Source organism: Balaenoptera musculus, chromosome 10 (genome assembly GCF_009873245.2).
Source record: "Balaenoptera musculus isolate JJ_BM4_2016_0621 chromosome 10, mBalMus1.pri.v3, whole genome shotgun sequence".
In the NCBI taxonomy this organism is placed as follows: Eukaryota; Metazoa; Chordata; class Mammalia; order Artiodactyla; family Balaenopteridae; genus Balaenoptera; species Balaenoptera musculus.
In genome coordinates, this window is record NC_045794.1 from 69,684,133 (window position 1) to 69,711,748 (window position 27,616).

The 27,616-nt window shown below is 34.3% G+C and overlaps 1 protein-coding gene across 3 annotated transcripts in view; it reads right to left on the bottom strand.

The window, feature by feature from the left end:
* Positions 1 to 443: 443 nt before the first annotated feature.
* The window catches only part of SLC6A15 (solute carrier family 6 member 15), a 47,909-nt gene continuing 20,736 nt past the window's right edge, over positions 444 to 27,616 (bottom strand). For 2 of the 3 annotated variants that reach the window (XM_036866960.1, XM_036866962.1), the window contains exons 3-12: positions 23,784 to 23,953; positions 23,302 to 23,428; positions 22,084 to 22,265; positions 15,146 to 15,256; positions 11,774 to 12,015; positions 11,483 to 11,675; positions 10,391 to 10,583; positions 7,380 to 7,539; positions 2,901 to 3,063; positions 444 to 1,786 (exon numbers count right to left, since the gene is read on the bottom strand). In XM_036866960.1, the coding sequence (XP_036722855.1) occupies positions 1,415 to 1,786; positions 2,901 to 3,063; positions 7,380 to 7,539; positions 10,391 to 10,583; positions 11,483 to 11,675; positions 11,774 to 12,015; positions 15,146 to 15,256; positions 22,084 to 22,265; positions 23,302 to 23,428; positions 23,784 to 23,953 (1,913 nt within the window). In that variant the 3' untranslated portion in view covers positions 444 to 1,414. The remainder of the gene's footprint in view (positions 1,787 to 2,900; positions 3,064 to 7,379; positions 7,540 to 10,390; positions 10,584 to 11,482; positions 11,676 to 11,773; positions 12,016 to 15,145; positions 15,257 to 22,083; positions 22,266 to 23,301; positions 23,429 to 23,783; positions 23,954 to 27,616) is intronic. The other variant, XM_036866963.1, reaches the window with a different exon arrangement.

A 27,616-nucleotide genomic window follows, 5' to 3' on the forward strand; every position in this document is an offset into this window, starting at 1 on the left:
CACCATTATTTTTAAAATGTGACCAATATAGTGGTAGGACAGTTAAATAAAAGCTTTTTAACTAGATGGCACTCAGTGGAGTTCTGGTTCATCCAACGTCATATATAGAACAGTTTCATAGAAATCATCATAACTTTTTACACTTCAGAGACAGTACTGACCCAGCAAGCAGTCATCTGTACACATGGTTTCCTGGGAGATGATAAGTATTTTTCCAAGAATTCTGGGACTACATTAGAACACCATTTAGCCATAATACTGTCTTTTTCCTTTGTCTCTAAAGTGGTGGTAACTCTATTAATCAGTTTATTAATCCCTCTTGGAATGTGAAGATTAATTATTATGAAATGCCTAAGTGCTGACAGAAGTGCAAGATAATCTAGTTCAGGTGGCACAAGAAAAGTCAATGAGAAAAACAAACATCATTTTTTAACTTTGTTTATTTGTAGCTTAAAATGTAATGCCATACAATTTTACCAATCACTTAAAAAAGGATTTATATTTGCAGAAAACAGAAGCAAAACAGAAAGATATGAAATAAAATGCCATCTTGCTTCAAGTTTTCAAATCAGTACTTAGAGTACTAATATACATCTATATACATTGCAAGTATATTTTACAAATATACTATGAGTAATCTTGAAACCGCAATAAATATCAAGTAGATTTTTAGGCACACGCATAAAAAAATGCGGAATCTGCATAATTCTTGAGAGTGCTGAGTGACTCATTCGTAGATCATTTTCACACATATATTTTACACAAAATATACAGCCATCACACACATGATCCCCAGTCACCTCAGAACCTCACCTTTCATCCCAGCATTAGTGCCTTCTTATTCTTTGATACTATTGCTCTATACAGCTATTACATAAGAAAATATTTTGCAGTTTTCTTCAACTAATTGCCTAAGAAGGTATCAATGCTACCAAAATAAGTACAGCCTATCTACACAATATATTCATGGAAGTGTGCTGAGCAGCACCAACTTACAGAACTGGTCATTGTAACCCTGGGGGTTACCCTGAAGGCAAACATAAATTTTGAAGTATACCATTTTTGAGTTGCCCATACCATGACATCCAGAAATTATTAGAAACTGAGGTAAAACCAGTGGTTTTTAGAGATAGGAATCCTTGAAAAAAACACCAAAGGTATTTTTGAAAATTCTTACCAACATGGACCTCAGTTATTGTACACTTTGTCTGTGGCTCTTTCTGTGCAAATGTAAACCAGAGAATCCAAAGGAATGCTCATGGTGAATTTACGTACACTGCTAGGATTAAAGGTCACAGCCATGGAACACCTGAGATCGCCCTCTGATAAGCGAAGTCTAATGCTTCTCTTAGTAGAGCCAATGTTCATTGATAAAAATGAACCAGATAAGATCCCACTGATTTTTGCCCCCCAGCTACAAGTCAGATTCTGGCATATCTGGCATATCTGCCATCAAGTACCCTATTCCATATCGTCCATTGGGAGCAGTATCCAGAGTGGGTGATCCACTCTGTTTTCGATAAATATTTTTACCAAAATTTGGAGAGGACATCTCGCTTGATGTCTTTCCATGAATGAGGCTTGCATCATCTCCCTCTAAGTTTATAGGCTCCTTCAGAACCCTTCCTCTCTTATAGGTCACAGACGCTAAATTACCAGAACTATCGTCTATAAGGTTGCAGCGACGAATGATGAAGACAATTGGGACGGGCAGTATTGCCAGGACCATCAGAGAGATACAGACAACCATTCCCCATGTTGGGTAGCTCTGAAATTCCTCTGATGCCTGTTAAAGCCAAAAAATAATTATTAATAATCTCTTTCTCTGCAGGGACATGAAAAAATATATATTTGTCTCAGGTTTTTAAGAAAAGAATCTGGGCTAGTCTTATGATTTTGACTAATGAATTGCTGTGGAGGTGACAGTAAGCAACTTCCAGGGCAAAGCCTTAAAGGCCTTGCTGTTTCTGCCTTTGTGTCCTAGAATGCTACCCTGAGTCCATAATGCCTGGAAGAAACCAAGAATGAAAGCTCACATAGAGCCCAGCTCTCCAAGTTTAATCAACTGTATGAGTTAGCTCACACAAGACCCAAAGAAGAATCATCCAGCTCATCCACAGAACCCTAAGAAATAATAACTCATCATTGCTTTCAGTCATTAAGTTTGGGGGTCATATGTTACTAAGCAATAGTTACCTGTTACATGTGCCACATTATCTTTCTAAAATCTGAAATTAAATTTTGAACTACATCTAGCCCCAAGGGTTTTGGTAAGGGATAACAGACTTATTTGTTTAGAATAGTCTTGAATTTAGTTGCTATTATATAGAATTACTAACCATAGAATAAAGGTCAGAGGTATCTGAAAAATAAGCATTCTGATTTTCTAACTGCTAATATGTATTTTAAGATTGCATTACTATGTAGCTAAAGCAACATGAGAACAGAAATTGAAATAGTCATGGCTAATATAAAACAGTTATAGCAAAACTTTACTTCAATATTTACTTAAATTATGTATACATGGCTAATGCATAGTTTCATTGTTAGAGTATCTCGGATATAAGTTAGTAAATTTATACAGGAAAAAATATTTCTGGTGGTTTGATCAATATGTTTTCTAAAGTCAAAGGCCCAACTGGTTCATCTATGGTGACATGAATAAAATTACTTTAATGAGGACCAAGTCAGTACTTCTCATGTACTAAAAAAGTCCACAACGTATAAAAAAATCATACATATTTGGGGCCAAAAAAACATAAAAATCTCAGGATCCTCGCATAAAAGCAACACCATTCATTTAACAGCAAACTATGCTGTGAAAAAAGCAAAAAAAACCAAAACCTCTAAAATGACATTTTATGTATATTTTTATCTACCTTCCTTATTTTGCATTTTACCTTATCTTCAATCCATGCATTATAGCCAGGAGGACTTAATCCCATATTCACAATGCTAGCAATTAGCAGTGATAATAGCATTAGAGGAGAAATATATTTCCACATATAGTAGTAATATCTGTTGGGAGCAAAGCCCAGCATATCCTTTAGGTCTTCCATAAACCTAAAAAGAACGAAGGAATTTAATTATTCCTCGAGTTAATATAGCTATATTAAAATATGGTAAATTAAATGTCCTTTAAAATACGCATTATATCAATGGTTTGACGGGGGTTAACCATGATACCCTATGACATTTTACACTGAGTCTAAAAGTCATATTGGAAGATGACTTATAAATTAAGAACATTTATAAAGTAAAATGGAACCAGTTTACTGTAATTTTCATTTGGAGAAAGTCCCCGTAAGTCAATTACTGGAAAGTCTCCTCCAACTGATGATTTCCACTCTATGAACACAATATTTGCAATACATTAAAATTTCCTTGTTTCTTTTTTTCTTAATTAGCCATATGTAATATCATCCAATCCAATTGGTGTTTATATTATCTGACCTCTCATCTTTCTGTAGTCTGTTTTTTTTTAACTTAAAGAAGGTCCGTACATTGCAGTTGATGTATGTGTTTCTCAGACCATTTTTCATCTCTAAGTTCCGCATACATCTCTTCATCGTTTCCTCTGATTTTTTGTTGAATCAGCTGGTCACTCTGTCCCACAGTCTGTATTTGGCTGATTGCATTCCCACAGTTTTGCTTCACAAGAGCATTTAATCCTCCTATTTCCCATGAATTAACACTTAGACCTAGTAATGATTAGACTTAACGTGTTTTTTTTTTTTTTTTGAGTCAGGTTATTGAGGTGCTTTTTACCTGAAGTAAAATTCACCCTTTTTAATTGTATGATGTTAACACTCTCAGGAGCATGTAGACATTACATACTAGTCTACATCCCTTAATGTTTATCTCGAGATAAATATTTACTGCCCACCCACCAGCCCTTGTATTAATGTTTCTGCAGACTTCGTGGTTGTCTAAACCTAGTTCTCTCGTACATTCTTCAAAAAGGGATCATAGTAACTATATTTCCTAATTTCTTGCATGTTTCTAATTGTTTGTCTGTGGTCACTATACCTGAATGTCAGTTCAGCTGAATTTAAAATCTGTGGCTTATGTTTTTTCCTTGAGAATCATACATATGTCTAACTACATAATATTGTTACAAAAATTTTGTTGACTGTTAGATTTTTCTCTCATAAATAATCTTCTTTGCTTTGTTTTGTTTTGTATTATTTTTGCCTGGATGCCCTTTTTTTTTTTTTTTTGTCTTGTAGTAACATCCTAGGCTATGTCCTCGTGTTGGCCTTTATGTCTATTTCTCCAAGTATATTGTTTGCCCTTTCAACATTCAAATTATTTATTTCAGGCAAGTTTCTTCAATTATAGTTTTTAGCATTTGTTCTGGCTACTGTTTTTAGAGGTCTTCACTGTACATATGCTGAATCATCTTTGCTTAACTACTGTGTTTATTTATTTCTCTTAAATCCTTTGTTATTTCTCCTTGATTTTCAAAAGCATCCCTCCTTTCTAGCTTCTAATTCTTCTGAAATTAGGCACTGTGCTTATCATTTTTAATTTCTTTTTAATTTGATCTTCATTTTTTAAGTGTTTTTCTTTTATTTACAATTATTTCCTGAGTTCTATCACCTCTGTTTTCAAATCTTCCTTTTCTCTAATTATTATAATTCTCAATTTTAAAATAACTGATTTCTGCTCTTCTTTTGTGGCTTCTATCATTTTTAAACATTTATTTCAACTCATTTTGAAGTATTGTTAGTTTTCCATCTATTTTGCATGTGTGCTTTTGTTGTCTGCAGAGATTTTACTCTGCTCCTTTCCTCTTTAAAAAAAAAAAAAGAAACTTTTCTTAAGATTTGGCCACAGTTAAGTGAAATGAATTTTCCTGTGTGTTTTAGGAGAGAGGGATGGGCCTTTCCTCTCTATTTTTGCAAAGTAATCAAAAAAGGTGGCTTCAGAATTTCTCAGTTCTGTTTACCTCTGCTCTCCTCCTCATACTGACCTGGACTTTCTTTTCCATGGCCCCTACTACCTCTCTCCTACTCAACTCAGGTTTTGCTCCCACCACTTTTTCTTCAGTGAAGAGCTTTATCTTGGAAGAGAACTTTGGGTTATTCATTTCAAGAGTTTTTAGAGACCAGATTGCTCCAGCACTGATGATCTTATTGTATTTTGGTCCCTCTGCACTCTGCAAAATGTGGGCAAAGATCCTATAAAATTTCTCCCAGTTTAGCTCACTGTCTTCCGATCAGGAGGACCTGGGGGTGACTGAAAAGCTGTCAGAAGCCCAGCTGCATATCCTCTACCATCTCCCACACGGAAGTGATATCACGCAGGTCCTGTGGCTGCCAGTGGTTTGCCCCAACCTTTCATATTTGAGGGTTCACAGGACTATCTTCTTGCCAGTGTTTATGGGTATTTAGTTCTGCTTTCTAGTCATCCCTTTTCTCTTTCATTTTTAAAAGGAGACTCAGGAAAATACAATCTACGCAGCCATCATTTTCAGCTTTACAGGATCCTCCTTCTCATTTTCTCTCATTCTTATTTCTTCCTAATCCCTAACTTGCTATGCTCCAATATTTCTTTTTCTGCATTTGAATTTACTGTCTCAAAAGTTTAGGTTTTGAAAGTCTTCTTTCTCTCAACTCTGTGTCTGGAAATGTAGGTAAATGTGGCAGAAGACAAAGAAGAGCTGAGCTCATGACACTGTTGAAGGGGAACAGGAAGAATATAAGGTTGCTACGACATTTAAAGGAGGGGAAAGTAAATAAATGAGAGCATTTTAGACAGGAGAATTCTAATTCTGCTCGTAGGACAAGATATGAGCTTTAGAAACCAACAGACCTGGTTGCAAATCATAGCTCCATCATCTTTTAATGTATATCTTAGTCCTTCTGAGCTTAATTTTTGGCATTTTCAAAAAAGATAATACCTATCTTGGAGGGTTATTGTCAGACACATAGACAACATATGCACAGCACACTACCTCACATACAGCAGAAATTTATAGATGCATGTATTATTAGTAGTATTATTCTTCCTGTTGTTATAATGATTATTATTTAGGAACTACTAAAAAGAAATATTTACTACTATGCCTATTGTAAATGATGAAGTGTCTAAATGGAAATCTAAATTATGATCTTATTGATCCATAGATCAGTCCAATAACAATGTCAAATTCCAACACAGTGCAGGTTAGGAGTTGGGGGTAGCTTGGTAGAGTGTAGAAATATCTGGTTTTGAAATTAAAGTCCTGGCTCTGCAACTAACATACTGTGTTCTCCTGTACAAGTAGGGCCAATTTTCCATCTAGGATATGGATAATATTAGTTACCACAGATTGTTATAATGACTAACATTAAATGCGTGTCATACAGCTATTACTACTATTGCTATATAGTACATGATCATTAAATGTAAGTTCCCCTATCTTTCCTTGCCTGGAGCTTTTGCCAGTAATAAAAACATTCTTTAAACTTTGTCGCAAAGCTCACTCAATACCAATAAAGTTCTTTATGTTGTTTAGGAGGACTCTGGTCCACAATGAACTTATTCCTACTTCACAGAGACCTCTAATAAGCTTGATGGTCTTATTACCTTTAGTTAATCCATATATGTTAACTAAAGACAGCAACTTTAAAAAATATTGGACAAGGCCTCTGGAAACTTTTTTTATTCTGAGACTACTCTAATGCTTCATTTCACGCCAAGTATATATACTTTTCAAACTGAGCAGGTATATAATTCAGAGGTTTAAGTATCTCATGAATTCAAGTCATGACTCCACATAAATATGAAGTTTATGTATAGCAAATGCCATATATACCTTGGAGCATCATATATATATACCACTTCCCAAAATTGGCCTGCTACATAAAACATTGTGTAAAATGATAAAATAAGGCATTTTGTAGCATAACAAAATTAAATTCCTCTTGTAAAACAGGGTAGTAACGTAATTAGAAGTTTCGTCTTTAGAGTTAAGCAAAAATGGCTATGAATCCCAGGTCTACCTCTGTTCAGGTGTGTGATGAGCAAGTCACTTGGTGTCTCACTAAGCCTGCATTTTCTTATCTGTAACAATAGCTCAAAACAACTTAACAAGGTTCTTGGAACTTAACCAGTATGCTCTAAACCTTGGAAGTTCCTATTTGATAGCCAGAATTAAATCAAAGCTCCAAAATCCTAAACTACATTACCATCTACACCATTCTATCTAACCATCTAATAAGGGGATATACTTCGTTAAAATTATTGAATGGAGTCTTCAAAAGATTTGATTTTTGTGACAAGGAATTTTTCCCTCTAGTCACTTCCCTCCTCTTCTAAATGAGTTATATATTAACAATTGGTTTTTGCAAAATAGAGATGAAAAATGAATGCATAAGAGAGAATATACTTACTTATCTATGCCGTAAACAAAGGATACAGCAATATTCTCCAAAATGACTACAATTAGCAGAGGCAGGGTAGCAGAATAATCATCAAACATTGTAACAAAGTAATTTCCAGAGCGCTGCACAAACATCAGGCCAATACAAAATGCCAGAAGACAACAGATAACTGGACAAAAGGAATAAATAACAAAATTAAGCCCTACTCAGAGTCAAGTCTTTTAAACTTCATTATAAGTTATTATATGCAACAATAATTTTGTTTCCACTTTTATAAGTTGTCAATGATACAAATAGGATACCTTTCCTGATACCATGGAATATAACATATTGGGAATTAGTTACCTGGATTTAGCCCCAGATTTAATATGAATTCATTGTAAGACAGTAACTCAACTCATCTCCTCGAGTCTGTGGAAACGTGTTTACTAAACACAAATAACAAATGAGGCAAAACTGAGGATATATTAAAAGTATAAATCTCCATACCCCTCTTCTCATTATTAATAGCAAAGTGACCTTTCCAGGCAGCAAATGTTCGTGGGTCATTTCTACTTTTAAGAATGTTTTATAGTTTTGGAAGCAATACTGAATTTTGAAATTAACAATGAGATTAATGTAGCTTAAAATAAGACTATGATAACATGTATTTTTCTATCTGATTGAAATATGGTTATTGTTAAAGCATAACTGAAAAAAATCTGACGAGACCTTGCCTTAGCAGCAATCTGTATCTCTGTCCTGATATTGCCCAAACAGATTAGTTGGGAATACAGCTATGACAGGGTTGGGCAACCTGATTCTCCAGGTAACTAAGAAGAACCATCTAAAAGGAGTTTCTGCAGCAGTACTGAAGAAAGATGCAGAAACTTCTAACCAGCTACCCTTAATATAAAAACTTAGAATTCTGGAATCCATATAATATTCCCATATTTGTGTTAGACTCTTTATTCTCTCTTGCACGTTGGTAGAGAAGCCCTCAAAAATAAAAGATGGCTGTGTTCTCTTTCTCAAGCAGCTTTTAGCAGAGGTGAGTAAAAGTGAAAGAAGTGGAGCAGGTAAGGGCAGTTCAGAAGGGGAGAAAAGACATCCCGGGGGTTCCATCTGATGGGGGTTCCCTAAAAATCTCAATAAGTATGGGTTAAATTAAGCCATTTCCTCCATCTCGTAAGCGCTATGCTAGTGGTATGAGTTACATCGTACGTAAGTGAATATTCTATATAAACATATCATGTAGAAAAGGAAAAGTAGCGTTCACTTGGAGTCTAACGCATATTGAAATATTTGAATGCTTGTCACAGCAAATTGTACTCAAAGTATCAGGATCCAAGTAGCAGAGCTTGGATTTGAACCACAGCCTGTGTCACTCTCACTCTCTCCTAATTACATTATAGTATAAGGTAGATAGGAAGAAAGTGTATTCCAGGTGGTAAAGACACTGAGAGTTTTGCTGACGATGTGAGAGGAACAGATAATGAGTAAGTCACTTATCTAAGTCCTACTGTCCTATCAGAGGAGATGAAAACATCTGACAAAGGTGATGGGGTAACATTTAATCTAAGTATATAAAACATGACTCAAAGTAGAAGTATGATCCCAGAATACAGGTAACAGGGGTAGAGAGTATATTCCTCTTTACTCTGACCTAAAGGTCTTCCACTGGGAGTTACCAAATACTCACATGTGTGTTTCTCCCTCTACACTGTTGTTTTCCCCTTAATTTTGCAAACCCTCTTACCACAGGAGGGTTGGGATATGGGGCAAAGACGAGGAAAGCAGCAAAGATGACTGTTATTTAGTCTGCATGTCAGGCAGGGTATTGATAGCCTTAAAATAAATAGAAACTGCAGAAGTAGAGACTGACTTTCAGGAAAAGATAGAGACATTTCTTATTTATGTTCAGCTGAATTAAAGATATTTAGATGTAAATATCTCACAAACTGCTGAAATTGTTTTACACACACACACTTAGCAGAACGGTGAGTGATAAAGATATATATGTATTTGAGAGTTATTTACACATAAATTATTACTAAATCTTTCAGAGCTAAAAACAGCCTTGGGGAGCTTGTGTACCACTGCCCAGCATTTAAGATCATCTATATATTTTTTCCCATTAATTATTGCATCACTTACCAGCACTGTTACTGCACTCTGGTCTGGCTGGCTTCCTCGCTGCTTCCTTTGTCTCTACTTGGCTATGTAAATGAACACTATCCTCTGACCCCTGAGAAGACCCCTTCCCTCTCTAATTCAATTTCCATGGCTTTCGCTGACACTTCCCTCATATATTTAGATGACCTCTGCTGCGTCTTAATTCGTAGAACAGGTAAAGTCCCTATCATGCTATCTATCAGTATATTACATGGTACAAGTCTTATCTACCCACCTTGATTTTAACTATCAGTCCTATTCTTTTTAGAGGAGAGGCTCTCCTATATCTCTGTATCTCTGTTGTAATTTCTCTTATATCCTTGATATCCCTCAAATGCGAGGACGATGCAACACACAACCAGTATTTTAATAACTACTTGTAGATTGGACTTCTAACAACCATCAGTATTGATAAATTGTGTTATTGTCTTTCCTACCTAGATATATTAACTTCTATCAGGCTACAATTGCTCTTTTATATGAGAACTCAATTTAGGTTTATCAATTTCAGCTATGCACTTTTGGAAAATCCAATGACCTGAACTACTATTTTTATAATTATCTGAGTTGAATACAAAATTATACATGAACATTCTGTGACTTTGTTCTAGTGCCGGTAATTCATGATAATGACATTATTCCTAATAAAGAGTAATAGAATAAATGATCACTAATAATTAATAGAATCTGTATTAAATGTCATTTGCATATTATATAAATAAATCCCTAAATAACAAATACTAGTATTATTAGTAAGTAGACATTAATAATAAACACTTTTCCTATTGCCATCTCTGATCTCTCACCAAGGGTAAAACAGCCCGCCCACATCAGTTCAATGAAAAGTCAAATACATAAAAACTAACCAGTGAGAATTTCTTTCCTCACTTTGAATGTGTCCACAATGGGTGTGATGATCCCTTCAATGGTTCCAAACATGCTGCCAAGCCCTAGATTTACCAGCATGAGGAAGAACATCACTGACCAGAAGGGAGATGCAGGGAAATGTGTCATTGCTTCTGTAAAGGCAATAAAAGCTAAACCAGTCCCCTGAACAGCCTGTAAGATATACAAAACGGCCACGTTAATACAGAGCAATATGAAGTGCTGGCTATATACATCAGTTACAAAGGGCAGGAGAACTCTGAATAATGCAGCGGAGTTACTGGAGATAAACATGCTGGTACCATGTTGTCTCCTAAGAAACTGTTGCCTCTAAACAAACTTCAAGGTGATCGTGTTATCTCATAAAAACAGCAGATAGACCAAAATTTTAAAAGAACTTTAAGAGTAAGTTAGTAATTAAATCTTTCCTTACAGAATTCAAGATTTTTATGTTAATGATGGCTTCATCCATAATTTCCTGCACGTGATTCTTTATGTTTAGTCTCAAATACAGTTAGCTATCTTAAAGCAAGTGATTAACAGCCAATTTCTCCATTATATTTTCCTTTTTGCCAATGTAAAGAGAGGGTAACAATTAATGCAAGGCTATTTATTCATGTTCACCTATGTCGTGTTTATTAAAATGTATGACAGTGGCTAGAAAAAGGACTTAATCATGACTTATTGAACACAATTATTAAGATGATATTATAAAATATCATTCATGTGTCCAAACAACCATACAATATGTAAATGATAATTGTAATTCAAGTTTTGTATTAAATATTATACCAGGAAAGGTACCAGACTAATTTCATTTTCTGGGATGAAAATCACCTAATTTATATCCATATTTTAAATTATTGTGGCTTAATCAGTGAAACTACTTTTCAAAGTAAAACAGACTTTTTTGATTTAAGAAAATGTGTTCTCTGAAGTAAAGAATGTGAATTTTGAAACAGCATGATCTTCCACAGGCATTTTAAAGATCATTTTCCTAAAAGAAGTCTTCTGGGTAATGCATATTTTAAGTTAATAAGAATTATTTTATCGCATAAACATAGCCTACTAACTTTATTTAGCTCATCTTCAATTTGACAGGAATTGAGATGAAGAGCAGGAAACTCTTCTTCTTTCACTTTTTGAATGATGTCGTAAACTAAATGATAATCTTCCGCAGTAACAGCTGAAAAGTTGATATGATGGGGAATAATATCTTGACTAATGTTGCCCATTTTCACAAGTTTGATGATCATTTCCAAATTTCTGAAAAGTAAAACAGCATTAATGAACACATGGGTTTGGGAAGGAGATTTTTTAATATAATTATGCCATCAAAAGCTAAAGAAAATTAACAACCATACTCTGCAATGCATTTCTCATTTATGACATTTGCTTTGAAGCCCAGAACTGCAAACACCACCAATGTTGCCAGGATAGAAGTAAAAAAATTGATGAAGGACACCAGGACGGCATCAAAGTGGCAGTTGTTGTCTCTCTTGTTGTAGCTTGAAAAGGCAATGACGCCACCAAATCCCAGACCTAAGGCAAAGAACACCTGAGCTGCAGCTTCTCTCCAGACCTTGGGCTCCAGCATCATTTCAAGCTGTTTAAAATTAAACAGAATATAAGTCAGCTGCAAAAAATTATTTCAGAATAATCTACAAGGAATCGGTTCTATTGTTTAAATACATCATAATGACACTTATGCACCCAAAGATTATTTAAAACAGGGGGATAGTCTGTTCTTAAGTAGAAAGAACAAATTTTTCATTTAGGAATAATACAAGGAATATGAATAAGAAAGGCTATAGACTATCGAAACTTCAGATGGAGATGTTACTTAAATACACGGAGAAAATACTTATATGGGAATTTTTAAATATCTTTAAGACAAATCATCAAAGGAGTATTTGAGAGAGAAATGAAATATCTTCAGTTATTCTTATTTATGTCTTTGTTTTCTTTCCAAAGCAAAATAAATCAGTTAGCCATAAAAGTTAAATAATTGTTTAACAAATACCCTAAGTTTTGTGTTTTCTGGTGAAGTCTAACAGCCAAAGCAGATAATAATTATAAGCTGGGTAGAGCTGAACTATTTGTACTTTGCATATTCAGATAGGTATTATTCATTCATTGAGTAGTTTCCTGAAAGCCTTTTCTTTGAAAACAGAAGAAATTCAACCATATCATCGCTAAGACCTTTTCAGATCCAAAGTTCTAAAGTTTGGAATCTGTGCTGAACATATATTTCAAGTAACTGTGCTTCACTTCTTAAGCAATTATCACTGTATATAACCAAACCTTTTAAATGGAACTATTAATATTAGCCATACCTGGCACAGACCTCAATAAACAGTTGTCTGATTTCAGTAGCAGTAGTGTTTAAATTGGTATTCTATCTCTTTTCACCATTGCAATGAAATTGCCTTTATTGGGAACAATGCCAAATGTGGTTAAGAACATGAGTTACATAGACACTTTCAGATCCTGATTCTGCCACTTAATAATCTAAAAATAGTGCAACCTAGGGCAGGTGGCCTGTCCACTCTGAGTTCAAGCTTTCTCAACTGAAAGATGAGAGTAACAAGACATGTACTACTTATCACATTGGCTGCCGTCCTCAAAGTCCTCAATAATTGCTAACATATGGACTATAGTGGCAGGCACACTGATAAGCACCTTATATGGATGACCTCATTTAATATTCACAACAATCCATGAAATTGTGGCTAATATTATCTGCATCTTAGAAAAGTTAAGTAACCTGCCTCAGGTTACACAGCACTTCTGGGGTAGAGCTGACATGAACACAGGTAGATTTCAAAATGCATAAGCTCTCAAACATTAGGATATGTTGTTCAATTAATTTTAGTGATTATTACTGAAATTTGTGCAATGTTATCATGAAACATAATCATGATTATATTTATAATTTATTTGCAATTAACTAAAATATGCATACTGTTTACTGACTATCGCTGCTACATTACCATTCTACGGTTGATACCCATCTAATAAAATACACTCATTCAACTGTCTATCTCTACTTTGCCCACTAGATGGCAGACAACACCTATGTAATAAAGACATTCTGATTATTTCCAATTCAGGAACTAAATCTCCATTCACTGGGAATATTTCGTGTGCTTAGGTACTTTCTCCCTTACATAAATAATGTAAATTAAAAAGTTATTGACAACTTCTTATCGTTATTATATTAACTATCATCCTACAGTGGCCTAATACAGAATCTTATCAACAGTCCATGAAAAGTGAGCTGAAGAAATAATTAACTATATTTTAATAGTTATCTCCAGTTCTGGTTTAAAATGTTAACAGTGCTGCAGTTTTAAATACGGGGACCATGTAAAAGCATCATATCAAAGTATTTAGAGTCTAAAGTATCTAGTTAAATTAAATATTTAGAATTATGTCACAAACAATTGCCAACACAGAGAAAGGTGATACTCCAGGAATTCACAACAAAGCTAGTTGTTTTTAACTCAGAGAACTTTTTTTTTTTTTGATATTGCAAATATAAATATTTTGGTCACTAAGTATGGCCCATCTGAGGCTGATTTAAATTATAATGTAGCTGAAATTCATAAATCTGAACTAATTATTCACTGAGGAGTTCCAACAACTCTAAATGATAAACAGAACTTTTGAACTATTCGAGAAAACCAGATCACAGTGTCAACATTTTTGCTACTCGAGAATGAACACCACGTTGGAACCAGATATACAAAGAACACAGCTTCTGTGACACAGTATCAAGGCAGCTGCCAGGAGTGACAGTTCCAAGGAGGCTAAAATCTTCTGCCCACATCTCTCAGCACCATGCTTGGCTGCACAGTCATCGTTCAGACAACTTCCAATTTCTGAGCTAATTTTGAAATTGTGTTTTTATAACTCGTTGTCTGCCTATGATAGAGTTAGCAAACTAATGTGAAGTGTAATGTCAGTGTATAACCAAAATATATGTACACCTCAAACTTGATTTTTCCTGTCAAATCAGTATAACAAGTCCACAAGGATTGATTAATCAAGTCAGCTCTAAGTTAAACAACGGAGTCTAAGTTCCTAACCTTTTAGAAAACCTAATGAGAATTTTCCTAAAATGCATACGCATTTATAAAAGTTACAGAACTTCCCAAATGCACTAATGTTAAGTACTATTCTAGAAAATACAAAACGGCAAAACGAAACAAAGTAAGAAACCTTGAATTTCTCTGAGACAGGATTTAGAGGGCAATAGGGTTCTTAACCTGGGTCCATGGATTTTAGGTGATCTGTCAACCTCCTGAGACACTAAGCAAATTAATATGTTCATTATTTGTTCTGGTAAGAAGATTCCATTATCAGTTTTTTTTCAAAGGGGTCCATGTCAAAAGGTTAAGAACCACTGAAATAGAGGAGGAAGAGTAAAGACTGAAAAGTTCTAAAATGTACCAGTGTAAAAATAGGAAGTTAATTTATTATAAAATAGGAATTTTTGAAGTTTAAATAGTGACACTCACTAATGGGGCCTTTAAAATCGGAGAGAGATGGATATAATTATAGATGTCCAAAAGCTCCGGTTTTACTAGGCTGGTTAACATAACAGCTATAATTTAATAGTCTAGTGCACATAGGTTAGAACAATTATCCCTTAAATCTAACTGTGGGAACATTTTAACAATAAACATAAGGCTTTTGTGATCATAAGCCTTAACTAGAAATACAGTACATACCTCAGGGGTAAACATGTGACGGATGCCATCAATTGAACCATTTAAAAGGAGTGCTCTGATTAGGAAGCATATAAGTACCACGTACGGGAACAGAGAACTAAAATACATGATCTGCAAAGTAAGAAAGATTAAAAAAAGGTGAGACATACTAACAACTATTTTCTTTTTCATAGTTAAGATTATGTGTTCTGTTCTATACTGTGAAAGTGACACTTTTTATAATATGATAAATAATACTTTTAATACCTTGCATAGCCATCGTATCAGAGTGGCTTAATAGCCTTGATTCAATGTGACTAGTTAAGATTCTATTTGAGATATAACAAAAAATAAGAACATTTTCCTTATTTAAACCCCTTTTAAATAGTCCATAGGTATGGTGTAATTTGAATAGTGTTGATTCCTTGCAGTTCACAAAGCAAGCAATATTTAAGAGAAATGAATGGACACTAATTCGTTAACAAATTTCTACTTTATTGTTTTAGGTAGCAAAAAAAAAAAAAAAAGTCCTTTTTTTGTTTGTTTGTTTTTAATTAAGCAAAGTTCCATTATAATTCTATAAAGCTTCTGGAGTAGAGAGTGGTCCTGTTAAGGCTCCTACAGAACTTGAATAATAGTGTAGAGATGTTTACTTTCTACTTCAGAAGTCTCATCATTAAAGTTAAGCAAATGTTTATCATAGAAAAGCAGTTGTCCTAACCAGACATGTACTGCCTCCTTGACATCTCCATGTGGTATCCAAAACTTTCCCGATTTTCCCCCAAAGCTGTCCCCACCCATCTCCATCTCCCACCACCCATCCATTTGCTAAAGTCAAACATCCAGAAGTAGTTCTGCACTATTTGTAATATTCTAGTTTCCAAGCTACCACTCAGGTTATCTCATTCCCTGCTTAACCCTCTCCAGGGATCTCTAATGCAGTTGGAGTAAAATGCGAATTTCTCCCTCTGTCCTGCAAAGCCTTAGACTAGGCTGCTTACCTGCCTGCCCCACCACTCTAACCCCAGCTGAGCTTCAGCCCCGAGGGAAACCAAGCTCTTGAGCTTCAGGGCCAGAGCAGGCTGTGCCCTCAGTCTGAGCTATTCATCTCCCTCGTCTGTCCAAGACTCGCTCCTCTTTGTTATTTTACGTCTCATCTTCATTTTCTCAAGACTACCTAGAACACCCAGAATAAGGCAATGCCTTTTTCCCATCCCATATACCCCCATCTGCCCTCCTCTATGTCCCATGAACCTTCAATAATATTATTTTGTTTTGTCTTGACAGCATTTAACACTGTTGAAATTATCTTGCTTACTTGTTAATTTTCAGTCTCCCCTACTGGAATGTAAGCTCTGTGAGGGCAAGGACTTTTTCTCTCCTGTTCACTACCAAATCCCAAATACCTAACAGAGTTCCTAACACATAGTACGTATATAATACTTATCTGTGGAGGAAGGAATGGAGGAAGGGTAGGAAGAATGGAGAAAAAACCTGCCATAGCAGAGGATGGCTCAGGCAGGTTAGAGATATTGAATCCTATAGTAACTGTAGACAAACAATAGGCAAGTCAACACAATAATTTGCCCCTCTTCTACTGTTCTGTACACCTTATAATTATATTAAGCATTCTAAGAAAAAATTAATATTACAAATAAAATCTCAGCATAATTAGAAACCCACATTTTTCTAAAAATAATTATATTTTAACTTAATTAGTTGTAAAGAAATATAATTTTTTGATCATTTCAAAATGGTATAATTTTTAAATTGCATCCATTCATCCACATTTCTTGATTTCTTTTTATCAGAATGCTTTTAGATGGAGTACTTTTTTTTCATTCTTTCTGCCTACTTTTAGCGTTCTTTAAATTTGTGGGTCTACTATATATCTATTCAAGTAGCCTTGATCTCACTTGATTACAGCTATTCATTTTATGATTCTTCACAAATCTTGGGGCTAACCAGAAGCATGGATTCACCTTTGCACAATAGCTTTTTTTGTTTTTGTTTTTTTTTAACAGAACTCAAATTTGCTGCCTTATAAATGACTTAAAGGACTTCCATTAATGCATTTATTTTAAAAGTGAAAATGAAGGCTGCACACTGAAATAATCTGGATAATTTGATTATGATTCTTTCCAATAAATACGGTATACCCTCAGTATATTTTAAATATAATTTCAAATTAGAAGCTAAAGGAAGAAATGATTCTTCCTGTATGTGTATTTGCCCAGGTTAAACAACTCTAACACACCTGAATATGGTCCTCTTCCCCACATCCCATAACAACTGACCAACAAGTCCAACTGACTCCAAATTTCATCTGTCCCTTCGTTTTCATCCTCAGTGATGTGTCACTTTTCACTATTAGCTTCCTCCTCATTTTGCTTCTCGATTTTCCCTGCCAGCTCTCCTCTTCATCCCTGAAATTCATCACCCACCCTGCTACCAGAAAGATCTTTCTAAGGATCTGATGGTGTAATGAACTGCTAAAAATCTTCAAATATTTCACACCATTTGTTAAGTAACAGCCAGTCATTTTACCAGTGTCCATAGATACTTTAATACCTGCAATCAACTTACATTTCCAGCCTCATTTCCCACAAGCTGCACAAATTGTATGTAAAAGTCACACGGGGTTACTCAGCAGAATTTGGGCTTTGCACATGCTGTTTTACATGCCTTCAATGTCCTCTCTCTGAAGTTTCTGGTGAACTCTTCTTCAACTGTCAAACTCTAGCCCAAAAGTTACCTGCTTTGTGAAGCCCTCCCCCAGTTCCAGGTTAATTTCAGTGACTGCCTCTGTGCTCTGTACTCTCAGACACTTTTTATTTGTACATCTTACTGCATTTATTCTGCTGTCATTATTTGTCTCACCCATTAAATTATGGGTTCCATGAGGATAAAGATGGTAGGCTATTAACCTTTGCACATTCTTAGATACTCAAAAATATTGTACATTAAGAGAGAATTCATAGGAAGTTTTCCTTTCTGTACACATTCCCTAAAAAAAAAAAAAAAAGGAACAAACAAAAAACCCTCATCTTTATTTTACAGTATTTTAAAAATTAGATACTAATTATATGATGAGACATTTCAAATTTCATTTATTAATTCAACACATATTTGAGTTCTTAATACTCATCTGGCTTCAGTGATAAGACTCTGATAAGATAAGGATAGCTTCCTCCAAAAAGGAACAGGAAGATTTCATGTTGGATGTAACATGGAGGAAAGTAACAGTCAAGATTTTAAACACTTAAAAACTTAAGTAGTAATAGGTAGGGTTCACACCTGATTTTTTTTCTTCTGTGAGCAGGTAACGGACAAATATTTAATCATTAAATTCTGAGATTTAAAGATGTGTCTTAGGTCAGCATTTTACAGAGGTATCCATGTTGTGCTTTTAAACACAAATTCATTTTATTTAATCATATGGGTCTCATAATAATAAAATTATCAGTTGAGTAATATTATTGAAAATAGTTTAAATTCTACCTGACTATATGTAAAATGCTACCCCAAACACTTTCTCCTTATTTTATTTTTTGCATTGCTACCTGATATTATTTTATGATTTGTTTATTGTCTGCCTCTGCCACTAGAATGGACATTCCATGAAGACAGGTATTTTGTCTGCCTTGTTCACCACTGTACCTCCTGAGCTAGAGCAGTGCCTGGCACATAGTAAGTGCTCAATAAATATGTGTTCAGTGAGTAGATGAATGACCCTTAAGTATTATTCTTAAGAACTTGCAAGTGAAACAATGAAATATGTTTCTTTGGCTGATTTTAAGACTCCCTGGGCCTTAAAAACTGACATGCCTTTCACAGCAAGTATATTCAGTAAGAGACACAAGTTTATCAATCAAAATGTTGCAAGAAAATATTTTCATTCTACTCAACTATTGAAAAACAGAAACTATATGAAATCATTTAGTTGTTTTTCTCTCTTACATGTTAAAATGTTTATTTTAAACATACCTTCAGAAAGAGTCATTCTCTCTGAGGATTTCATAGCCTAGTTCTAACTCTGCCACTTATCAGTTGTTTAATTCTGGCCAATTATTTATTTTTCCTAAGCTTAACTTTGCAGTAAAATGGGGATAAGAACATGCAAATCATCTTGCTGCTAGAAAGATTAAACAAGCTAATGTATGCAGAGTACTTACTTAGCACAGTAGTAGTACTAATGGCAAAGTAGTACTAGTAGAAAATATTAGAGTTAGAAGAAAGCCTAGAGCTTCTCATTTCTATCCTTCCCCTGGGGCAGGCATCCCCTGCATAGAGGCTCTAACAAAGGGACATGCAACCATACCGCCTCTGTTGGACCGCCTCCAGTAGTGCTGAGCTCTCTACCACTGTGCAACTGATTTCATTGTTGCCAGGCTTGATTCCTGAAAGGTCTTCCTTTCCTTGAAGATTTACCACCATCCCGCCACTCTGCATAATTCCAAATATTTGATCATGGTCCTGTTCTCTGTGACCACACAGAATAAGGCTTATTCCTCTTTTTATTCAACTATTGGAAGACTGTGATCACAAAGCTGAGATGGCTCTTTTCCATAACAAAGTAGAAAATAAAGATTTCAGTAAAATCCAGTATTACAGGTGCGGTTCAACTGGCATGTGCCTACCTGACCTAAAGGAGAATGACACTGTCATACTCCTGTCTTAATTCATGCAGTTTCAAATTAGCATTGTGTGTGTGTGTGTGTGTTTTGGCTAGGCATATCACAAGTTGACTTTTCTTTCAGCTGCTAAATTCTCTAAGTTTTTTTTTTCACATACTACCCTTAAACTTCATTACCCTTAAACCATATATCTCTATACTGCATTTGTGTGATTGTTTATTTGGAAGCTTTTTTGTTTGGCAGGCTAACAGAGCTTTACATTTATTCCTAATAAATTTCTTATTATATTTAGCTCATTGTCTCAGAATGAGGAATTGTCACAATTTAGACTTTCATAACTTTGTTCATATTACTCACAGCTTTCTCCCCATCTGTGCCTACTAAATTTTTTCTTCAAAGTCTGCTGAAAAGCTACCCTCTCCCTGAAGCCTTCTCGTTGAAATAATAAACTACATGTAGTCTATAAATTGTATTAAATTTTTCCAGATAAAGTTATATTACACGACATAAGAAAAACATCCCCAATGTTGTGATAAGAAAAGGATGAATATTTCTTTAAATGATAAGACACATGCTCAGACAAAGAAGAAATAAAATGTGGTGGTAAGACTTGAGCAGAGAGATTTTTGGACTTCTCGGGCTGACCATAGTTGGTTCTCGTTCTATCAAATGACATTACCTTAGGAAGCATATAAATGTGGTTAGATTTGGCTTAGGAATCTAGTCCTTTATTTATAACTTGACTGTAATGGGGCTCTGACATCGTAGAAGACACACCAAATGGAACCAATTAATTGAACTTACTTAATCACAGAATACACTAACATTCACAGAATATGGTGTTATCTACCACATTCATTTCTACAAAGGAAAAACGGTATAGAAGTTCCATCAGGAAGGTAAATGTAAAATCAGCTGTGAATAACAAGTTTAAAAAAATTGTCAAACATTTCTAATTAAATATGAAGTAACAGGAAGCAAAGATGAATTAGACAGACTTCGCCTAAAAGAGTTCACTTTTTGGTGGGAAAAAATATACCACAGTGAGAGACGTTATAGTGTTGCAATTAAATAACATGGGCTTTAGATTTAGACAGAGCTGGGTTTGATCCAGGTACTAGCATTTACTAACTATGATTCTTTGGGCAAGTTACCTGTTTTCTCAAACTTGTTTTTTTATCTGTAAAGCAGGTCTGAGAGTAGCAATTACTTCTTAGAGTTTTTTTTTTTTTCTTTTTTTTTAAGATTTAATTGAGATAAAGTATATAAAGCACTTATCACAGTGCCTAGAACAAAGTAAACATGTAATAAATTTTGCCTTCTGTTATTGTTCTTGTTCTCATCATTATCAGAATCATCTCCATCATCATCATTTATTACCACTAGTACTGCTGCTGCTACTACTACTACTATTCCCACTCTTACTAGTATATGATGGTAAGTGGCAATATGTTAGCCTGGAGAGATATATGATCAGATCTATGCTTTGGAAAGAAAAAACAGTAGAGGTGGGTTATTAAAGGGCAGAGAGAAGACGAACCAAAATTAATTCTTGCTATGGTCCATACAAAAGAAGTAGAGAGCTTTAAAACAATGGCAATAATTATGGGAAAAAATGTAATATGAAAGCAAAATAGTGAATAACAATTACTTTCCTAATGCATCCTTTTAAAAAATTATCTGATTGACTTCCTGGGGTATCTAGAATTCACTTACTGTCTTTCTCAAGCACAGCCTTATAAAATTTTCCATTTGCCCTGGCAGGCATGCCCTTTAGTCTTTTATATTACTCTGAGTTCCTTGTTGAGATATATCATAACTACCTAATGTTCATATCTTTAAGAAACACTCCACACTAGACTATTTTAAAATCTTTTATGCAACTTTTCCCTAGAGCACCTATAGTAGAGAAAAATGAATGATATAACACAAATAAAATAAACAAATTCTTTATTCTACCACTTTTCCCAATTTCCATGATTGGAACTAATCAGAGAACTAAAAACATTAAGGTCAGCTGAATACCTGCAACAAGAAAGGACTTTTAAGTATTGACAAAAAAGCTCAAAACAGATCTTGATAAAATAGGGAAAGATTATAAACGACTTTAGATTTCATTATAAAACACTTATATCTTTATTTATGTCCTTTCCTTGATTTAAATACATTGTTTAAAGCACCACTTTTTACCAATCTTTAACTGCTGAGAGTAAAGTGCTACCTGCAGTTTGCCCACACAGATTTATAGTGGGTGGGGGAGATAGTTTCCAGGAATGGTGATGAGGTGATTAGCAGAAAAAGGAGGGGCTCTAACATACTAACTTTTCCAGAAGACTGAATGCCTTTGATCATAGCCAAGCACACCACAACCCAGGCAGCCAGCAAGCAGACGGTCATCTTCCAGTTTAAGCCCCCACTTTCCGAAATGGAACTGGAAATATTCAGTGCTTCTCTGTACCAATAATAGGTAGTGGCAGAACTTTTTTCGCATTCTGGCTCTACAACTGTAGAAAGAAAGGTAACACAATCATTTCAGACTATAAAGAATAATGAGGCCATTTTCCCCCCAGTAAGCCTGTAAATCAATTCTTAACTTTTCCTAGAAAAGTACTACTATTCTACAGAAGCATTTAAATCCACAATGAAACCTCAACTGTGCAAAAATGTGAAAAAGTCAACAGACATGAATCCTCTTTGACATTTCTTATTACACATTTCTAAAATAGGAATATGTGAGATTTTTATCAAGGTGATTAAAATGTATTAGGTTTATAGCCCCTTCTGCCCCCAGAATTATCTGATTGACTTCCTGGGGGGCAGAGCTGTCAAAAACGCTAGCTTCTAGCCATGTGTGACTTTTGAAACAGAGCTGGTTTGGAGTGACTGGTGCTGTAAATATAAAGTACAAAGGGGCTTTTAGAGACTTAGTGTCAGAAAAATAATGTAAATTATTACATAACTAATTTTTATATTAATTATATGTTGGAATGTTAATATTTTGGATATATTGGATTAAATAAAATATTTCACCTGTCCCTTTTTACTTTTTGTAAATATGGCTACTAGGACATCTTAGACTACATATGTGAGTTTCATTCTATATTTACTGGACAGCGCTAGGGAATTGTTCTTTATGTTCTAGGATATAAAAATAAATGATAAGAAAACCATAGAAAAACAACCCAAGACATAAAAACAATTCCTTCAATCTAAATTCTTTTTGTCCTCTTTTTTATTTTAATGAAAATGTAAGGCATCAATAAAGATGTACAGAATAAAATATTGTCAAAACTTACAATTGAAGGCTTATAATTGTTTACCCTAACATCATGGGGCACAATAAAATTACTTGGAAAGAGCTAGATAAATTAAATGATGCCAAACATCTATCTTTCTGAGTATATCAAGGAAAGTTTGTTATAATAACAATTTTGAAAGATTTTTCCACATTATTAAAAAAAAAAAAAAATCTTGAAAGCGCCTGCCTTTACCAACTGTATGATCTTTAGATACAAAAACACTACATGGTACATATCTTACAAGTGTGTGAAGCATTTTTCACCAAAGGACACTGATCCCAAGGTAGAGGTTGCTGAAAAGACTGAGAAAAATAAAACAAACTCCAGCCAATGATGACATTGTAGTAGAGAGCCACAAAAAAGCATACCTGCAAAATAAAATAGTGTGATTACATTAAACCTCTCATGCCCCTTCCTTTAAAACAATGAGATGAAATGCATAAAACCCATTTAATACTTTAAAAAAAAACCTCCTCATTTTATTTTTATTTCAAACACATTATCTTTTCTGAAATGATGACTCTCATAGACATTAAGAACATGTATTAACAAGATTGAACTACATTTAAATTTACAGCTTGTTTTGTGTATTACTGCAAGCTCCAGTAGTGTTTTTTTAAAACATGATTAAAGAGTTGAGTAGAAGTACACACTCAAAGGTTTCATTTAAATTCAAACTATATAATTACAAACCCTGTAAAAAGTATAAGGCATATACCATACCAGGAAACTTACTACACAACTTGCAAATCCAATCCCTCCCAGTTTAGGGCTTATGTAATTCCACACACCAATGCTTCCTCGCCGAATTCTTTGACCCACAGAAAGTTCCAGGAAAAAAAGGGGAATACCTATTACCAGAAGCAGTATTAAATATGGCAAAAGGTAGGCACCTACAGAGACAAGAACAAATAAAATAGATTATATTTTCAACAGTCACAGCAGAGAATACACTAATTCTGATTATCTCATGAAAAATGATATTTAAACTTCTATATAGTATAACTACAAAGGACTTTAAAGAAAATGCAGTTTCATTACTTTAAGCTTTCTGGTATTTGAAACTTGAATTTGACTGCTACAAAGAGTTTCTGATAAAAAATAATTATTGAAAAGGTAAGGATATCAATGAATAGTTTTAGTTTCATTTTATTGAAACGGTAAACCACCTTTATTTTTCGTAAAAATAATTGCTTCCTTAAAATTAATTATTTTCTCAAATAGGTTTCACTAACTCCTGGAAATCTTATTCATATGACGTTAATGAAGTCATTTATTAAATTTTATTCAAACTCATCTAAATCATGCATTTCAAATCTGATAAGTCAAAATGAATGGGATGTTATGGTATTAAAACTGACTCTTCTTAACTAACAACAGGGAAGAAGAAATGGCTGCTTAGACTGAAAGAGAAAAAAAAAAAAAAAAGAAAAAGAACTTCTACCACAGACAAATGTCATTTTTTTCCCATATATATATGTATATGTCATATAAAAAGTTCACTTCAGGAAACAAGTAATATTTTGCTTTCCAAAATTCTGTTAAGGGGTAGGGAGGACTGACTAAACTGAGATATTTAATAGCTATTGTAAAATATATGTGCTATTTCCCTTGTAGTAAAGTTTTCATACTTAAAAAATATATATATTATTTTACAGCTAAATTTCAATTTAAGATATATGATTAGTGACTTTAAAATGTACTGAACAGTTTGACAATGTTAATATTAGACTCTCTTAATTGATAAAGTCAAATGTGAAACCTGTACTCATTTCTACATGAGAATACATACGCAAATTATTCATTAAATGACTTCTAAAATGGACTTGCTACATTCAGATTTCCTGTCTGGAGTTTTGTCCAACCAGATACTGCCAAGTGGGTCATGTAATCGATGGTACTAATTCCCTTTTTAAAGTGGAGGCCATTTATTATATTTTCTCCTTTTAAAAAAGTGTTTAATGGTATTGAATAGATTTTGGAAACTATTCAAATTGTTATGGTACCTAGTCTGCTGAAGAAGTAAATATTAATGATTTTTTTTCAAATCATTTATCTCAGTATCTATATATCTCTGAAATAATTACTATATACAAGAATTTCCCAGGACTTCCCTGGTGGTCCAGTGGCTAAGACTCCATGCTCCCAGTGCAGGGGGCCCGGGTTCGATCCCTGGCCAGGGAACTAGATCCCACATGCCGCAACTAAGAGATCGAATGCCACAACTAAAGATCCAGCATGCCGCAACTAAGACCCGGCACAGACAAATAAATAAATAAATGTTTTTTTTAAAAAGAAACTGAATTAAAAAAAAAAAATTCCCTTAACATGGTGGTTGGTAGAAAATCTCTACTCTCTTACAGCTGATTTTCAGTCTTTGAGACATGAGTTGATCTACAAAGGGGTATGCAATGTAAAGCATCAATGCATGAGATTATAAAACAGAATTATCAAAATTCAAATTCTAAAATGATTAATAACATTCAGGCACTAATGACCTGAACATGTTTCCTGAAGGACCGAAAGTGCATTTTAACACGTCTCAAATCCTGGGGTGTGAATTGGTTTATGTGGGTGTGAATGACTAGGAGAAAAAAGAATGAATTAAGACTGGACTCATTGGGAGCATTTCCTCAGTTATGTGTACATGACATACTATTAGATACCTGGCCTTTTCTTCCAACTCAAATTTCTCTAACACGAGCCTCCATAACAAAAATAGTCATAGCTAAACTACAACTGAGAATTTACTATTTGCCAGGCACATTTCTATCCACGTTACATGTAGTTACTCATTTATTCCTCACAAGAATCCAATGGGGCAAGTACCATTATTTTCCTCATTGTACAGGTGTGGGAATTCAGCCAGAAGAAATAAGTTAACCTGTGAATGGTCACCTGGATAATGTGGGAAAGAGCCAGGCTTTATAGTCAAACTGACTTCAAAATTTGAGCTGGTAGCTTCTACATTATAACACTTACTAAGCTTAACCATTGTGCTTTCAGTAATATCTTCAGACAAATCAACTTATATTGGTCTATTACTTTTTATTCTATTATTCATAAAGTGCCTCAAATGATGAATAAGATTTAGGTAACCTGAGACTGTTTGACTAAACAGTCAAATACCTAGACAGCTCAATGCCATACTGCACGCTGAGTACTGCCTTTTGAACTCCAACAGCCATCTTGAAACGATAAAGCCCATTGGTGTTTCATAATGTCACTCTCTAGCATTTGTAATTAGAAGAGAGGAAACAATACTAGGAAGGGCATCTTGACTCTCTTTACATATGAAAGAAAGTAAAGAGGAGGAACCATTTTTGCTAACTGATTACTAACTATGAAATCCTTTAGAGCTCTCCACCAAGACAAATACTGTATTAAATGGAAAGCAACCTGAGTTTTCAGCCAAGATAGCAGTCTTCCTTAATAGTATCGCCAGTTAGGCTCATAAGGTGAAAGGTCTGAAAATCAGAATTCATCTTCTGCCAGTCTTGCAAATGGGATGATTTGTGAGAAACAGAAAGCAGGGCAGTACATGGCTGCTTGTAGCTGATTTAATAAATAATTCATCTGTGATGTTAAAGACTAGCTAGAGGAGCTTGCCGTTTCAGTGGAGTGATGGGTAGTGCATCACCAACTTCATGTACTGATTCTTACCTCTCTGGCAGATTTGTCAGACAGGCTACTTTTCCCCAAACCTGTTGTTTTGTCCCTGGTTGAATTAACTAAGCAAGACCTTAAACATATTTTGTCACCATGACACCTTAGCTTTTTATCTATTAGTGACTGAAAAGAAACCATTTCACATATGAATGGTTTTATTATTTCATTTGATATATAGTTTGTAACTACATCAAAAATAAAATAAAACCATGTTTTTGTCCAGTCAGCAAAACTATCACAAACTGGAATCAAAGACCAAAATATTCAGTCTTTCCTTTACGTGCCGAAATGCTGCTTACAGAATATTTAGTGTTTAATCACACTTGTTTGAACAGCTTCCATATATGTATATGGTAAAGATAGTAATGGTAAAGAAAATAAAGCTTAATATTAAAGTTATTTTAATTTAATAACCCAAATGTTAGTTAACTTAATGTTCAGTTTGACTTTGGTGTACTATTGAGCTTGTATCCTACATGAACAATGTATTCTTTTGTATATGGTTTTATTTTCTTGATTTTAAGACAATTTCCACTAAATAACACCTGGTAATTATATGCACAAATACAAAAAGCTAAATATCATGTTGATCTAGATAATATGTTTAAAATTAGGAATGCTAATTATCATCTTAAGGATGCTAGTACCTAAGGATGAAGACTTTCTGGCATTATATTAAGTATCTGGTTAAATTCCTTCTACTAGGATATACAAAGTTCTGGTCAGCATTTGAAGACTATAATCATTCTAAATTTTATGTACTTTTTGCTTTTTTGAAGAGGGAAACAACTTAAAATTCAGAGTTAGTAAATTGTGGACAGAAAATTCTCCCTTGTCTTGTTTACCAATATCGTCTCATATCAAAAACTTGAGGACTTTTCTCCAAA